The sequence below is a fragment of the Colobus angolensis genome, unplaced genomic scaffold (genome assembly GCF_000951035.1).
Source record: "Colobus angolensis palliatus isolate OR3802 unplaced genomic scaffold, Cang.pa_1.0 Scaffold94, whole genome shotgun sequence".
NCBI lineage: Eukaryota > Metazoa > Chordata > Mammalia > Primates > Cercopithecidae > Colobus > Colobus angolensis.
The window spans coordinates 2,767,565-2,784,082 of NW_012123376.1; the positions used below are offsets into that span (position 1 = coordinate 2,767,565).

General features: G+C 39.7%; 2 protein-coding genes across 2 annotated transcripts in view; one reads left to right on the forward strand and one right to left on the reverse strand.

Moving 5' to 3' along the window:
* BORA (bora, aurora kinase A activator) overlaps nt 1-7,739 on the reverse strand; it is a 28,286-nt gene extending 20,547 nt beyond the window's left edge. Inside the window, 6 exon segments of the mRNA XM_011932160.1 lie at nt 507-552; nt 4,153-4,259; nt 6,427-6,594; nt 7,488-7,532; nt 7,534-7,564; nt 7,566-7,739. Coding sequence (XP_011787550.1) covers nt 507-552; nt 4,153-4,259; nt 6,427-6,594; nt 7,488-7,532; nt 7,534-7,564; nt 7,566-7,651 — 483 coding nt within the window. The 5' untranslated portion in view covers nt 7,652-7,739.
* The window catches only part of MZT1 (mitotic spindle organizing protein 1), a 24,861-nt gene continuing 15,973 nt past the window's right edge, over nt 7,631-16,518 (forward strand). Inside the window, exon 1 of the mRNA XM_011932159.1 lies at nt 7,631-7,973. Coding sequence (XP_011787549.1) covers nt 7,892-7,973 — 82 coding nt within the window. The 5' untranslated portion in view covers nt 7,631-7,891. The remainder of the gene's footprint in view (nt 7,974-16,518) is intronic.

A 16,518-nucleotide genomic window follows, 5' to 3' on the forward strand; every position in this document is an offset into this window, starting at 1 on the left:
TGACATACCTTTCTTGCTTAACAGTAAGAGATTTTATTTCATGAATATCTTAAAAATCCAAAGTATTAACAAGAAAAGATAAAGCCATTCCCAATGCCAATCTAGACTCTGAAGGCCTGAGAATATTCAACTTCCTCTACGTAAACTCCAACTTGAAACAAAGTTTGTGCTAATCAATATTTTGAAGGCACAAGGAAGACAGATTGTGCTAGGTCCTGAGAATGAAAGGATGAAGTACAGTATTGGCCAAAAAAGATTGTATCTAGGGGAGAGAAACACTAAACTGATCATTACAATAGTATACAAGTACTATGCAAGGTACTGGGACAGCTGGAAATTATAGGTCTTAGGACAGTACAGAAGGGTGCTTTATATAGTTGGGACTGTGAAGAGCTTTGTGGGGAGATGGGACAGTGAAGGATTTGAAGAACATCTTCCTAAAAGAAGTGATGTACATGCAGAATTGATGCTTAACTGGTTTAATGATCAGTAACAGTTTAAGTTACCTCTTCAATGGCTTTTTGTCTTTTGTCTTCCACATCTTTATCTATTCTATACAAAGATAAAGAAGAAAAATAACCATGCTATTACTTAAGCTTATGAACATTTAAAATAATAACCTTTCAAAGAAATAATCTCCCTCCACTGCAAACTGGCAAATGTTAAGCTCACTTTATAATAAATACTGGTGGTATCTTGTAATATTTAGTAAATGGCAGTATTCTGAAATTCAGCAGTTAGCTATTAGGTTTACATCCCTCTTTTCCATTCAAAGTTTGAATGGAATGATCTTTTATTTCAAAAGACTTACATTGATATTAAATTGCTTTTAAAAATATAAATTTGATAAACTTTGTCCCTTAATACAAATTAAGAAGTATTTAATTCAACATACATCTAAAAATTGTCCAAGTTTTTTCTCTTCAATTATAACAAGTTTATCATGGCAATAATTTTAGAATCAACTTTTACCGTAAAATAGATGAGGATAGTTATCACAGTTCTAAACAGTCAAAAATATTAAATCTGAAATAAAACATTGACACTATAACATTTTTTCCAAATGAATTCTTTTTTTCACTTTGATACAATCTGCAATTACTGCAACATAAACTTCTCAGCTACAAGATTTAATGTAAAATTTCGGGTCCCAAGCACAAAGCATATACTTGCCAAACTCAGCAGTTAGCCTTCTAGGACCACTTCTTTATTCTATTATAGGAAAGAATGCTTGCCTTCCATCAATAAATTGGTAAGACTTTTTTTTTTTTATAATTTACAATTATTTTGTCTCAGAATTTTTTCTTTAACTTTTAAGTTCAGGGGTACAAATACAGGTTTGTCATACAGGTAAACATGTCATGGGGGTTTGTTGTACAGATTATTTCATCACCCAGGTATTAAGCCTAGAATCCATCAGTTATTTTTCCTGATCTCCCTCCTCCCACCCTCCACCCTCCACAAGCCCCAGTGTGTACTGTTCCCCTCTATATGTCCACGTGCTCTCATCATTTAGCTCCCACTTCTAAGTGAGAACATGAGGTGTTTGGTTTTCTGTTCCTGTGTTAGTTTGCTAAGAATAATGGCCTCTAGCTGCATCCATGTCCATGCAAAGGACACGATCTCATTCTTTTTGTGGCTACACAGTATTCCAGGGTGTGAATTTTTTTTCATATATAAACTTGCTCATGGCTTAATAAAGCTCATATGAGAATGTACACATTTCAGACATTAAGTAGATTTTTCAAGTGGGAGAATTATGAGAAAATAAACTACAGTATAAACCCACACATCCCAGCTTGAACAGTAGCCATTTTGAGGATACCAAAATGGCTCTTCATCTTATGGCTCTTCATCTTATCAGTGGTTCTCTTGATCTTGTCATGGTCTTAACCAGGTCAAAATGGCAGCACATAATAAGCCTAGCAAATAGCAAGTAAGCTCTGAACTAGGATTACTGCATTCAGAAACCTTTTGCTACTTCCTCAGAGGGACTTTGAGAACCTGAAATACTCAGGTGATTGCTGGAAACAGTAAAAATCACTGTGGCCAAATATTCTAGAGTCAGATCAAAGAGGATTCTAAGAAGCCATACAGGGGAGAGCACCCTGACCAGCATACCACTGAACACCAGTACGATGCATATAGGTACAGGTGTGGCCTGAATGTTGAGCCTTTGCAGGGTGGCAAAGGAGAGGGGACCTCAGGACTGGTCACCTACGTGGCCAAGACTCACCTGCTTACACTGGTATGCTTTACAGTTATAATTTTCTTTGTGGATGGTGGCATGAATAGGATGGGAAGAATTGAAGTAGAGGGCTAATATGCAAGAAGAGATACTGAAAGACACTGCCTGTTTCTAAGGATGAAACAAGATGCTCTGTTAAGAATATATTGACTATCCTTGGTAGAAGCCATAACCATTCATTGAATTATATTAATAAATGAAATTAAATTAAATTAGAATATTTTCCCACTCTTTTCCCTTCTTCTATATAATAAATCTATGTACTACGAGACACCAAGATTATCTTTATAAACCTTTGCAGACAATGTATCATTTAGTAGTAAGTACAGAAGCATTGTGTTACAACTTTGTTCTAATTATATTTTTGACTCTTGATTCTTAACATCCTGCACTTCTTCAGTGTTTCTTACAGTCCCTCACAGTACTCAATATCTCTTGACTGATGAATATAATAATTGTCCATCATTCAATATACTGAAAAAATGAGACAAAATAATTAAGCATAATTAAGTTCATGTGAAACAAAAAATTAGTCACTGTGACTCATTTGCTTTTAGATATTCTCACTCTCTCTTTCAAAGGTATTATTTATTTGTTTATTTATTTATTTTATTTTTTTTGAGATGGAGTCTTGCTCTGTCCCCCAGGCTAGAGTGCAATGGCACAATCTCAGCTCACTGCAACCTTTTCCTCCCGGGTTCAAGCAATTCGCCTGCCTCAGTCTCCCGAGTAGCTGGGACTACAGGTGTGTACCACTGCGCCCAGCTAAATGTTTTTGTATGTTTAGTAGAGATGGGGTTTCATCATGTTGGCCAGGCTGGTCTTGAACTCCTGACCTCCAGTGATCTGCCTGCCTCAGCCTCCCAAAGTGCTGGGATTACAGATGTGAGCCATCACATCCAGCCTCAAAGGTATTATTTAAATTGAAGTTAAAATTCTTTCATGCTTTATCCTCATTCTGTTCCCTTCCTATTAACACTCTGGATGGATATTAATTTTATGAATGAATGGTCATCATGTTACCAAGCAAAAAGATGGAGGAGAAAAGCCAGTAAGTATTCACCAGAACATCTCAATATGTGTGCAACTTTGTGTGACTGAATTCTTAAGTCAAAGGGAAAAGGATTATCCTTTGTTTTGGACTAACAACGTGTCTACCTTAGGACAGCAAATTAAAATCTGGTCATACCATGTATTTGATTTTTTTCAAATATTAAAAAATCAGACTATAAGATATATAAACAAGAGTCCCTAAAACTACAAATGAATAATATGACCTTACACTTTGTAATAAAAAACTAAATCTGCAGTACGTTAGTGCCTTGAAACCTAAACAACACAGGGACAAGTAAGACTGCACTGGGTGATATGCAGAATCCTAGAAAATGTAATTCAGATTCCAAGTGAATTGTTAGTTGGATGATGTCTAAAAACCGCTCTGTTGCTAATGGATACCCTTCCACTCAAAGCCTACTTAACTCTTTAAGGGGATTTTAGGTTTCCCCAAACATAGATAACAATGAAACAGCATTTTGCTTCACCCCAAACCATCAAAAAGACAAACTAAAACAAGTTAATGGCAGAAGCCACAACCATGTAGAAAAGTGCAAATTTCAAAATGCTCTTCTCTTTACTGAGTGCTAGGGGTATAGAGCTGTCCCCTCAGTAGCAGAGGGAAAAGGTAACCTGTAAAAGAAAAAGGTATCTACCCAGATCTGGAACTGTTGGCAAGAAAATCTTTCTGAATGTAGTTCTTTGAACTCATTCATTTAGATAGGAGAAATCTGCATCAAAATTTTTTCTCCCTGTTATCTTTACATAGAAAAATACTCAACATTTAGAATTTCCTACCTCTCTTCACTTGAGAGTGTTATTACACTTAAGTGCAAGAAAGGAAAACTTACCGAGAATGACTTAAGTATAAAGCTTGATGATGAATATCTTCTGGGTCTATTTCTACAGGATTTATTACAGCTAGTTGATCAATAGACCATCTAAATTTCCCTGGAGTCTTAACAAAAGAAAGTGAGCTTATGAGTAAAGGCAAACTAAAATAGTTCATCAAAATGCTAACCAATGTGTTTATAATACAAAAATATTTTAAAGCTTGTATTGTAAAATTTGACTTTACCATGAAATTAAATGGCAAAGGGTAATCATATCATATTAGATCAAATGACTTAATTGTATCTCTCTCTCTCTTTTTTTAAGATAGAGTCTCGTTCTGTCACCCGGGTTGGAGTGCAATGGTGTAATCTCAGCTCACTGTAACCTCCACCTCCCGTGTTCAAGCAATTCTCCTGCCTCAACCTCCTGAGTAGCTGCGATTACAGGCACCCACCACCACGCCCAGCTAATTTTTGGTAGAGACAGGGTTTCACCATGTTGGCCAGGCTGGTCTCCAACTGCTGACTTCAAGTCATCAGCCCACCTTGGTAGTGCTGGGATTACAGCATGAGCCACAGCGCCCAGTCTGTATGTCTTTTAAAATAACAAAATATTCCACCTGGGTTGGAATTACATAATACTAGAAAAAATCACAACAGAGTAATAAAGATATAAAACTTTCATAATTAGCACTCATCAGTGTGATACACTAAGCCCATGTAAAAGTAAAAATCTCTTACAGTTATCAAGTCTTTACTTTCACTAAGAAGGAACCGGAATTAAACAAAGTCCTCAGTCACTTTGGAGATGGCTGCAAAAGCGCACAACATAGTTGATTCTTAAAATAATTATGAATGGCAACCAGTGCTGCCTTTCTGTACTCAACCATCCAACTGAATCAAAGGTTTATCCAAATCCTAATCTGTAATTAGAAATATATTCTAGGCAAATTCAGTCCTAAAAACGCAAGATGCCATACATTCCAACTTTGAGAATTAAGCCGCCGTAAATCTATTATTTATTGTTAGTAAGACCAAGAGATAAATTTTAATATGATTCAATTAGAAATCATAAGGTCAGATTGATGAAATGACTCAAAATAAACTGCTCGACCTTCCACTAGTACATACCTGCTCATTGTAAAACCTATATGAAAGTGTAGCAGAAACAGCCACCCTATTTGCAGTTTTTCTAAGTAACTTGGTAGGTTGAAAGATCCAAGGTCAAAATAACTTATTCCGTGTAGCAAGTAACAGTAAAATAAGATAAAGTGACCAGGGCACGGTGGCTTATGCCTGTAATCCCAGCACTTTGGGAGGCTGAGGTGGGTGGATCACATGAGGCCAGGAGTTCGAGATCAGCCTGGCCAACATGGTGAAATCCCATCTCTACCAAAAAAAAAAAAAAAAAAGATAAAGTGATGAAGCCTTTTCTAATATCCCGAAAAACACTTTTCCTTCATATTGCTATTGTGTTAAGCACTAATCACCTATCACACTGTCCTGATATTGCTCGTCTAGTATTAGATGAGTAATAGTCTAGTCTAACGCATTAAAATAGGGGTTAGTTTCTTTTTATAATAGATTGCAAACTAAGAATTATTTTGACAGTTTTAAATGGTTGGGGAAAAAAACAAAAAAAAAAATCTTGTGACATGTGAAAATTATATGAAATTCAAATGTGTCCACAAATAAAGCTGTATTGGAACAGAGTAATATTTATCTCTTTACACATTGCCTATGGCTGCTTTTGTGATACAAGACAGAAGTGAGTTGTGACAGAGATCAAATGATCTGTAAAGCTTAAATATTTACTGTCTGGCCCCTAACAGAAAGTTTGTGACTCCTACATTGGAGTATAACCTCCTTAAGGATTTGTGCCTAATGATCCTAACTTGTTCACAGTGTAATCCCTGCTTAGCATTGTATCTGACAAATAGCAACACTCAAATAATGTTTGCCAGGTAAGTGAGAACAGAGTATTAGATGATGCAGCTTCTTCTCTAATGTATTAGCAGCTATATCATCAACCACAGAATGTAGCTACACCCACAACTGCAGGAAGCTAACATATGTTGTTCTTGAACTTAAAAAAAAAAAATCTTCTAGCTAACTTATTAACCTAACCACTAGATTATAATGAACACTACAATTTTAAAAAGTACATTGCAGTTATATATGCTCCATCATGTATTTCCTCCTTACCTTGTAAAGACAGACGTTTACATTTAAAATTATTTGTAATTATTTACATTTAAAATTAGTTGTAAACACTAGTCAGGAATAACTTACTGGTAATTTTGTTGATTTAAAAACAGAAGGACTGGCGAGAGTTTGTTCACGGAGATTAGAATAATCACTAGGACTTTCAAAAGGATTTAAAACAGGGATCCTTCCTGCAGTTTCTGGTGTTATTTGCATTTTTGATTCCTTGACATCTCCCATAGCACAGAGAGAAAACTAAAGAGAAATCAAGAGTACATATGTTAAAATTACAAAGTCTCATAGATATTAATTTTACCTATTAAAATGTATTCGACAAATGTGTCACAAAAACAACTCAAAACCTAACACTCTTGGGGCTATGATACAGCTTACGAAAAAAGTATCACATATAAATGTTCTCAACTGATCCTCGAAATAACCTTGAAAGCTATAGCAGTAAGTTATTAGTGATATTATTTTGTGAAAGAATTAACAAGTTCAGAGAAGTGAAGTGGCTTATACGCAGCAATCAAATATGAAATCAGATCTAAAGGTTACAACAGGCACAGATCTAGTCTCAACTAAAGGACTTATAGCTACAATTTTTTTTTTTTTAATTCATCATCTCACGTCTCAACACTATGAACATTCTTCAGATACCCCATCCAACTACAGTTGCTACTAAACAATTCTTTGTAGCAAGCAGGTAAGAGATGCGGAAGCTTGTGCCTTTCTTGCACATGAAGTCCTAGCCAGAGAAGTATGATTGACAGGGGCTAGGAAATTAACTGCCTTGAGTCCCCTTTCCTCCAAAAATCCTCCTTTCGCCAAGACCTCCCCCTCACCCCTCCCGGGATAGAAAGCAACTCTGCATTACTTCCAAAGGAGGCTACAACTTGGTGGGGTGGGGTGGAGAAGAGTCTACTTCTGGAAGGTTGAGATGCAGCCGGCTTCCTCGGACGGAGCGCCGAGGAGGCGTCGCCCCCAACCCTATGTGGCCACTCTTTCTGGTGCCCCTCTCTTCCACACCCACTCCCTGACTGCTCCCATTCACCTGGGGCCAGCGGGCAGGCAAGTCAGGAGCTGGGAAAAGAAACTTCTCCATTCAGACAGGAGGAAAGGTCAGGAACCACAAAAAACGTACCTACCGGTGCGTACAAAACGAAGCCCCCAATAGCGACTCCAGGGAGCTCCCGGGGGCCAAGCCAGCTTCCACGTCAGGCAGACTCTTTAACTCCCCGCTTCCGCGCTGTCTTGGGCCAACCAGGGCACGGGGCTTGTGAGCGACTGGCCAATCGCGTCGTCCCGCCATCCGCGAACCAACCAATTGCACGGAGGCCGCGTAGGAAATTCGAATAGCAACTCCTTGCTCCACGTTCCGCGCAGAGGAACGAGGCTCCAAATTCAAATCAACGCAGCCTCACGCCGGCGGCGAGCGCGAGGGGCGGAGCCTGCCCGGCGTGAGCCGAGACGCGCCGTGTGATTGCCCAGGAGAGAGGAAGGCGCTTCAGTTCCGGGTCAGGCCCTTCTCCCGCCTCCCTCGGCCTTAGCCATGGCGAGTAGCAGCGGCGCTGGGGGGGGGGCGGCGGCGGCAGCGGCGGCGAATCTGAATGCGGTGCGGGAGACCATGGACGGTGAGTGTCCGTTGCGCTCCTTTTACCTTGCCTGCCTTCCCAGAGCCAAGGCCCCCGGGCGGAGCTGAGCCTGGGGAGGACTTTAGGTCCCCTTCGTGCCCCAAACGGCATCTTCGGAGATCTTCGGAAGGGACCTGCCAGGGCCGCAGGGCTGATGGCCCTATCCCTTGAGAGTTATCTCCGCCGCTGCGTAGTTTGTCGCGCGCGCCAGGCGTTGCGGCCCCCTAGTCAGCCGGTTGCACACCGTGTCCCTCTCGCGCGAATGCCGCGCCCCCTCTATCCCGCGTCCCAGGTCTGCCCTACCCGCCCGATCTCCTGCGGTAACAGCGCCACGCCCACCCCTGCCAGTACACCGGTTCCCTCCTGCGCGCCGCATCCCACCGGATTCCCGCGCGGGGCGCTTCGGGGGTCCTCAAGGTTGAGGGGATCCCCAAGGTTGGGATCCTGGCGGGGACAGGGGCCAGGTGTTTGCTCACCGCTATGCCTCGTGTTCTTCGCACTTAAGTAGGCGGCCTTTAATATCTTGCGAATGAATAAGTTCCCCCTTTCGTGAGGATTATCCTAGTTTCCTCTTGCAGAACACGAAATTAGTGTCTTACCGGTTACCTTCTCTCCACCCTCTAATGCCACTTTATAACCCTGTGGTGAGCTTGGACTAGATACTTAAACATCATTGAGCCTGTTTGTTTGTTTGTTTAAATTAAATTCCTTCCTCCAAGAGTTGTGAATATTTAAATAAGACAACCATGTAAAAATATATCAAAGATGATCAATTATTTTTATATTATTTCCGATGTCATCTCTCCTGTAGTCTCCTTTGTCTCCTTTTTACTCACATCCACCTGTATTATGAGTGTTTGATCGATGTTAAATGTCATTTGCAGTGGGCCTAGACGTTTTCCAGAGGCTACTTACGTCAGCTTCCCTCTCTGTTAAAAGATAACCCTATGAAATTCTCACTCCTGTATCTCTTTCTCCTTCATTGTAGGCTGGTTTTTTTTTTTTTTTTTTTTTTTGAGACTCAGTCTTGCTGTGATTGCCCAGGCTGGAGTGCAGTGGCGAAACCTCAGCTCACTGCAACCTCTGCCTCCCGTGTGCAGGCAACTCTTCCCAGCCTCAGCCTCCAGAGTAGCTGGGATTACAGGTGCCCGCTACCATACCCGGCTAATTTTTTTTTTAATTTTTAGTAGAGACGGAGTTTCACCATGTTGGCCAGATTGGTCTCGAACTCCTGACTTCAGGTGATCCACCCACCTGGGCTCCCAAAGTGCTAGGATTACAGGTGTGAGCCACCATACCCGGCCTCATTTTCTTACATAGCCCCTGCAGAAGGGCTGCTGGCTTTTTCTGCACTGGCTGCTTGTTTCCTTTTCAAAGAATTACATTTTTAGAGCCTTTGCATCTAATTTTTCACTTGTTCAGTATCTACCTTGCTGTTTTTCTGAGAATGTTAATATTCAGCCTATTTTTCTATCCTTTTCGATGTATCAACACTTACTAGTTTTATTTTGTAAGTGAATTTATGTATGTGTATATATGTGTGTGTGTGTGTGTGTGTGTCTGTGTGTAGAAAAATTTACTATCTTGTATGTTTCCTTGGAAAAAGAGTATAAGACCTCACTTCTAGCCTATTTTCTTATGTTAGCTGTACTTAGGTTCCTTATGTATATGGCCGTAGGATCCTATTTGAATAGAAAACTCACATTTTCTCTCTGGTGGAACCACTGATGTACAATTGAGAACTGATGATTTGTGTTGGCTGCATCATCAAGATCTTTTTTGAGAAAACCTGGTGTAAAATGAAGATTATACAGAGAGTAAGAATATGAAAAAGTGAAGTAAAACAAAAAATGAAGGAGAGGGGACGTGGTGTTTCACAGTATTTAAATCAACCCGTGAGATCAAAAGTGAAATTTTCAAAACTTTTTGAGTACCATTTCCCCCCTCAATGGCAGGATTTGTGAACTCCCCTTTAAGTCATATGAATTGCAGAACTCTTGGCTACATTTGCATTTTGATCATGAAATGGAAGGATTTTGTTAAAGACATGGGAGGCAGCAGGCTGATTTGTATTAATCAATTATCTGTGCCGCTCACTCTGAAAAGAACTATCCCTGCCTATTTAGAATAAGGTCTGCATGAGATCTCTGCTTTCATCCTTATATCCTTAAAATTCTGCATTCTCTTGAAATAGTCGTGCCTTTTCAACAACACCCCCTGCCCAACCCACTGTGTATGGTTGCCTCCTTTGCTTTTCAGTTTTTTGATATGTTAGGTATTCTCTATTGATTGCTTTATACTTTAATTTTTATTTTCCTCTCAAATCATCCTATGCATCTGAATTTTAATTTTGATAGTTATTCCTTACTAGAGTCTTTATCATAGCACTACTTTTTTTTTTGTTTTTTTTTTTTTTGAGACCAAGTCTGGCTGGAGTGTAATGGCGCGATCTTGGCTCACTGCAACCTCTGCCTCCCAGGTTCAAGCTGGGCATAGGACCCAGTTCTCCTGCCTCAGGCTCTGGAGTAACTGGGATTATAGGTGCCCGCCACCACGCCTGGCTAATTTTTGTATTTTTAGTAGAGACAGGGTTTCACCATGTTGGCCAGGCTGGTCTCGAACTCCTCACCTCGGGTGATCCACCTGCCTCAGCCTCCCAAAGTGCTGGGATTATAGGCTTGAGCCACTGTGCCCGGCCTGTAGAACTACTTTATATATATATATAAAGTACTATACTTTAGTACTTATATATAGTATACATATAGTAGTACTGTATACATATACACTCCTATATATAGTATATTTATATACTATACATATATAGTAGTGTGTATATATATATAGTAGTATATATATATGTAGTAGTAAGCTCAGGCACCTGTATTCCCAGCTGCTTGGGAGGCTGAGGCAGGAGAATTGCTTGAACCTGGGAGGCAAAGGTTGCCGTGAGCCGAGATTGCGCCACTGCACTGCAGACTGGGTGACAGAGCTAGATTCTATCTCAAAAAAAAAAAAAGGAAACACATTATAGAGAAAGGAGTTAAGAGACTCTATGGTATATATCTTCCATTTGACTAGCGCTGCAAGGCAGTGCCAGCAAAACAAACAGGTAGTCCATGCTACCACCATCAATCCAGTTGCACATTTGAGAAAGAAATCTGGAAGTCCATCTTGCTTTCTCACCTCCTCTGCCTCCTGTTCTTCACTAAGCCCTTTCAATTCTTGACTCATTTCAGGTTGGCTAAATATCTCCTGATCATACTACCCACCAATCTTTTATCAAAACTGTGATATAACTGGACTTTTTAAAGATTCATTTGATACTCAGCCAAAAAGTCCTTAAATTGCAAATTTGATCTATTCATGTTCCTATTTTATATCTTCCAATAGCTTTCCACAGTTCTAAGATCTTCACTAGGACTTATCTCATATTTTATACCCATTCACCCCGTTAATTACATTGCCTTCACAACAGCAGTTCAGGTCTGTGAATTTACTAAGTTCCCTCTAGTGTAGGAACCATCACCAAGCTGTTTTCTTTGCTCTCACCCATCACCCTTCCTCCTGCCTCTGTATTAGTCTGTTTGATTTCTTCTCACCTTTGATGTCTAAGTGTAATTGCCACTTCTTCAGACAAGTCTTAGCTAAATACTGTGTCCTTCCAAACTTGGTAAGATGCCCGTGTAATCTGTTTCAGAAGTATTCCACTCTTTTTCTTTATTTTACTTATATCTGGAATCAGTTATTACTTTAATATCTATCTTTCCTCCTGGACTAATATCTGTGAGGACCGAGACCATATCTACCTTGTTCATAACTGTATTTGCAGCAGTAGCATAATAGGCACAAAATACATACAGTTACAGGTTGAATATCCCTCATCCAAAAACCTTGGGACCTTGTTTTGGATTTCAGACTTTTTTTTGTTTAATATTTTCACATACATAATGAGATACCTTGGGGATGGGACCCAAGTCCAAACACAGAATTCATTTATGTTTTATATATGCCTTATACACATAGCCTGAAGGTAATTTTGGTTTTTTCCCTCAGGGATGCTGAATGAGCTGTGTATTGAGCACCTGCATTTTGACTTTGATCCATTATATGAGCTGTGGAATTTTCCACTATGGTGTTATGTCAGTACTTAAAAAGTTTTGGATTTTGGAGCATTTCACATCTCAGATTTTGGGATTGGGAGTGTTCAACCTGTACTAATCATATAGTGGGCACTAAAGAAATAGTTTTTGATTACAGGTGATTTGTGAAAATAGGAAGTAAAAATAGGTGTCCATTTGAAAAGAAGGCTTAAAGAAGAAATACCAGAGATGAGATGAACTAAGAAAACAGCATTGAGTTATATGAAGGGAGGATAAAAGGCAGAGGAGAAAAGCATGAACAAAGGCGTGAAATCAGGAATAAGCATAGCCTTTATAGGTGGGGGGTCTACCTTGAAGAGAGCAAACTGGACAGAGAAGGGGGAGAATCAACTGAAAAACTGTTAGAAGCATCATAGAATTCATCAAGGTGACTGGTGATTAAAAAATGTAATATGTAATGTTCCAGTATACTGATGGTAACCACTTAGAATGTACAAGGGGCTAAGTAGAATCCATTTATGAAGACAGTCAAAAATAAAGTGATGATTCAGTATGGTAGATTGAGCACTTGCTGAAACTCTAAGAATATAAAAATAATAGGAAATAGTAAGAAACTGTATCAGGATAGAACTGTTCAAAAGCAAGAAGGGAAGTCTCTGTTGATTAGGAAAAGAGAGGTTTCCCCCAAAAGAAAGGAGCACGTGAGAACCACAACAGGGAATTGTCGGGAATAGAACCTGACAAAGCATGCTATCCTGCCTCACGGAAGCTGGGAGTCAGAAATGTGCCATTTGTCACAGCCAGAGATTGAGAAGCACCGTCCATGTGTTTTTTGGATCTGAACCAAAAATACTACAAGGCCTGATCTAGAGGCCTAAGGCTAGGGTACAGCTTCCTATCTTAGAATGTGTCACCACTCCAGGACACCTAAAATAAATCTATGAAAGATGAGTTTTCAGCCAAGAATGACAAAGCACGTAAAGTAGATTAAAAACATGAGCAGCTAACATGGAAAATGAAAAAGAGGGAAAGTGGTAGTAACAGGGAACTCTTTTATTGAGCCCTAGTGTATGTCAAGCATCATTCCAAAGGACTGCAAGGCAGTTTCAGCAAAACAAATGGATACCATTCTCAGTGTATCCTTTAATTCTCACACTAATCCTTTAAAATAGGTACTCTTATTATCCTCACTTTCGAGAATGGTGAAATAAGGCACAGAGAGAGTAACTTGCCTACTAAATACTATAGCTAGAATTTGAACACAGGTAGTCTGGCTCTAGACATCACACTCCTAACCACTGTCTTTTGCAGCTTGCTTATACTTCAAGAAATAGAGATAATAGAGCAATCTCAAATACAGTTTAAGAATATAGCCTTAAATAGATGAAGGCAGGATCAACAGCTGTGAAATTAGTCACTATAAATAAGCATTTAGTTATAAAACAAGTGATTATGGGGAGAAATTGGAAATCTTAAAAGGTATTGAAATAAATTCAGCAGATAATGTGAATAACCAGCTGGATACAGCTGAAGAGCAAAGTATCAGTAAACTGGAATATCAGAACTGAAGAAATGAAAATGGGAATGCTGTCATCTTCCAGCCAAGATGGAGTAACAGAGATTAGATCTATGCTTCTACTTGAAACAACCAAGAAAACTCATAAGCATACAGAACAATGGTTTTCAGGACACTGGACATTAGGCATCAGAGTACAGTGATCCGTTAGAGACAGGAAACAAGCAAAGTGATTTCTTGGGTTGCCCCAGCTCACTGCCTTCAGAGAGTTCCAGGCCTCAGCATAGCAGGGAGAACCCAGGCGGAACCCAGTGGACACACTGAAGTGAGTTTAGAAGACTGAAGGAGTTTAGAAGACCCAGGAGACCAAGGCAGGTAGAGTTTGAATAACAGTACCTGAGAGGGGGGAATTGTACAGAAAAAATGCTGGAGATCTGTAGAAGTGTCCCCGTTAAGTATTCAAAGCACTAATTAGCAGATGTGTGAGGAAAGTACTCAGAAAACTGGGAGGGAACCATCTAGAACGACTGGAGTGAACAGTGCACCATGCTTACACAGGGCTGAGGATAGTACCTGTAACTACCAGCCAGAATGGAAATCTTTGTAATTCATGAGACGTTGGATAGAGTACTCAGAATTCTTACCTCAGTCATAAGGGGAATAATTAGTCCTATGCTAAACGGGGCTCTGGTCCTGCCTAACAGATCTAAGAAGTAATACCTGAAAGAATCAAACCATTTCCAGATAACGGTATCTCATTCTAAAGCTCAATATAGAAAACAAAAATATCCTGTACCTAAGTAAAATTCTGAGTACATGGCATCTAGTCAAAGATTACCAGGTATGCAAGGCAGAACAGTGTGACCCATGACGTGAAAAATTCAGTCAATTGTAATAAACATCCCCCCGATCACACAGATGTTAGAATTAGCAGACAAGGGCACCAGAACTACACTCTATATCTCCAAACAGTTTAGCAGAGGCATGGAAGACATTTTTTTTTAAGACTCAAATTGAACTACTTTTTTTGTTTGTTTTTCTTTTGAGACAGAGTTTTGCTCTTGTTGCCCAGACTGGAGTGCAATGATGCGATCTCGGCTTACCGCAGCCTTTACTTTCCGGGTTCAAGCAAGTCTCCTGCCTCAGTCTCCCAAGTAGCTGGATTAAAGACATGTACCACCTTGCCCGGCTAATTTTGTATTTTTAGTAGAGACGGGGTTTCTCCATGTTGATCAGGCTGGTATCAAACTTCTGACCTCAGGTGATCTGCCCACCTTGGCCTCCCAAAGTGTTGGGATTACAGACGTGAGCTACTGTACCCGATTCAAATTGAACTTCTAGGGATGAAAGTGAATATCTGATATGAAAAAAATGGGAGGGACCTATCTCATGAACATGATAAATACTATAAGAATTTTCAGAAAGACTTAGACTTAAATTAATGGGTGACTAAATATTGATAACTTGTCCATTCTTCCCAAAATAATATGTAGTTTTTATACAGTTAATCAGAATCCAGTTGGAATTTGTTTTTAGAATTGATGAAAAATTTTAAGTTCATCCAAAGAATAAAGGGGCTTATATAAATGAAAGATGACAATGGAATGTTTACCCTACTACATGCAATATAAAGTTAGTAATTAAATGGTTGCCTTTACAAAAGATAGACATGTAACAAATTTGTAGGTATACGGGAATTTACTATGAATAAAGGTGGCATCTCAACTGGGTAGGGAAAACTTAGGTCATTCAATAAATTTTACTGGGTCAACTGGCTCATTTCTGGGAGGAAAAGTTAGATCCTATTTTCCACCCAAACTCCAGGGAGATAAATACTTATGGGGGGTATTGGGAAATAAACTTTCAAGTGCTGGAAGAGAATACTGGTGGATATAATCTTTGCATGAGGAATAACTTTCTAAGCATAATGCCAAGGGGAAATGATACAGGAAACAATAAATAATATGTTGACAGTTGACTTAAAATATTCTAAATACTCTCTGGGAAGCAATCATAAAACAAAATTCAGTGGAACCGGTGTACTTACAACCTGTAATGGAAGGGATTCAGAAAATCACTTTGGAAACCAAGTTTCTCTGTTTGTGCTTCTCATGTTAAAGACAAAGAGTTCTGGCCAGGCGCGGTGGCTCAAGCCTGTAATCCCAGCACTTTGGGAGGCCGAGTCGGGTGGATCATGAGGTTAGGAAAGCGAGACCATCGTGACTAACATGGTGAAACCCCGTCTGTACTAAAAAATACAAAAGCTAGCCGGGCACGGTGGCTCAAGCCTGTAATCCCAGCACTTTGGGAGGCCGAGTCGGGTGGATCATGAGGTTAGGAAAGCGAGACCATCGTGACTAACATGGTGAAACCCCGTCTGTACTAAAAAATACAAAAGCTAGCCGGGCAAGGTGGCAGGCGCCTGTAGTCCCAGCTACTCAGGAGGCTGAGGCAGGAGAATGGCATAAACCCGGGAGGCGGAGCTTGCAGTGAGCTGAGATCCGGCCACTGCACTCCAGCCTGGGCGACACAGCAAGACTCCGTCTCAAAAAAAAAAAAAAAAGACAAAGAGTTCTATCAACTACAATAAAATGTAGTACTATAAAAATGAAGTTTAAAAAAATATAAAGTTTCATTTTTATTATTAGATTCAACAGACATGATTTACGCTGTCAAACTGTCATAAAAGTTTCTAAACACTTTTAAAGCCTTAAATATGTACATTACTTTTTTTTGACTATTGTACATCAATTCAGCAAATTAAATATGTATATTACTGACTGAACAGTTGTACTTCCAGAAATGTATCCTAATGAAATAAAATTTAGTATGTACAGGGCAGGCCAACATTCAAATTCAGGAAATACAGAGAACGCCACAAAGATACTCCTCCAGAAGAGCAACTCCAAGACACATAATTGCCAGATTC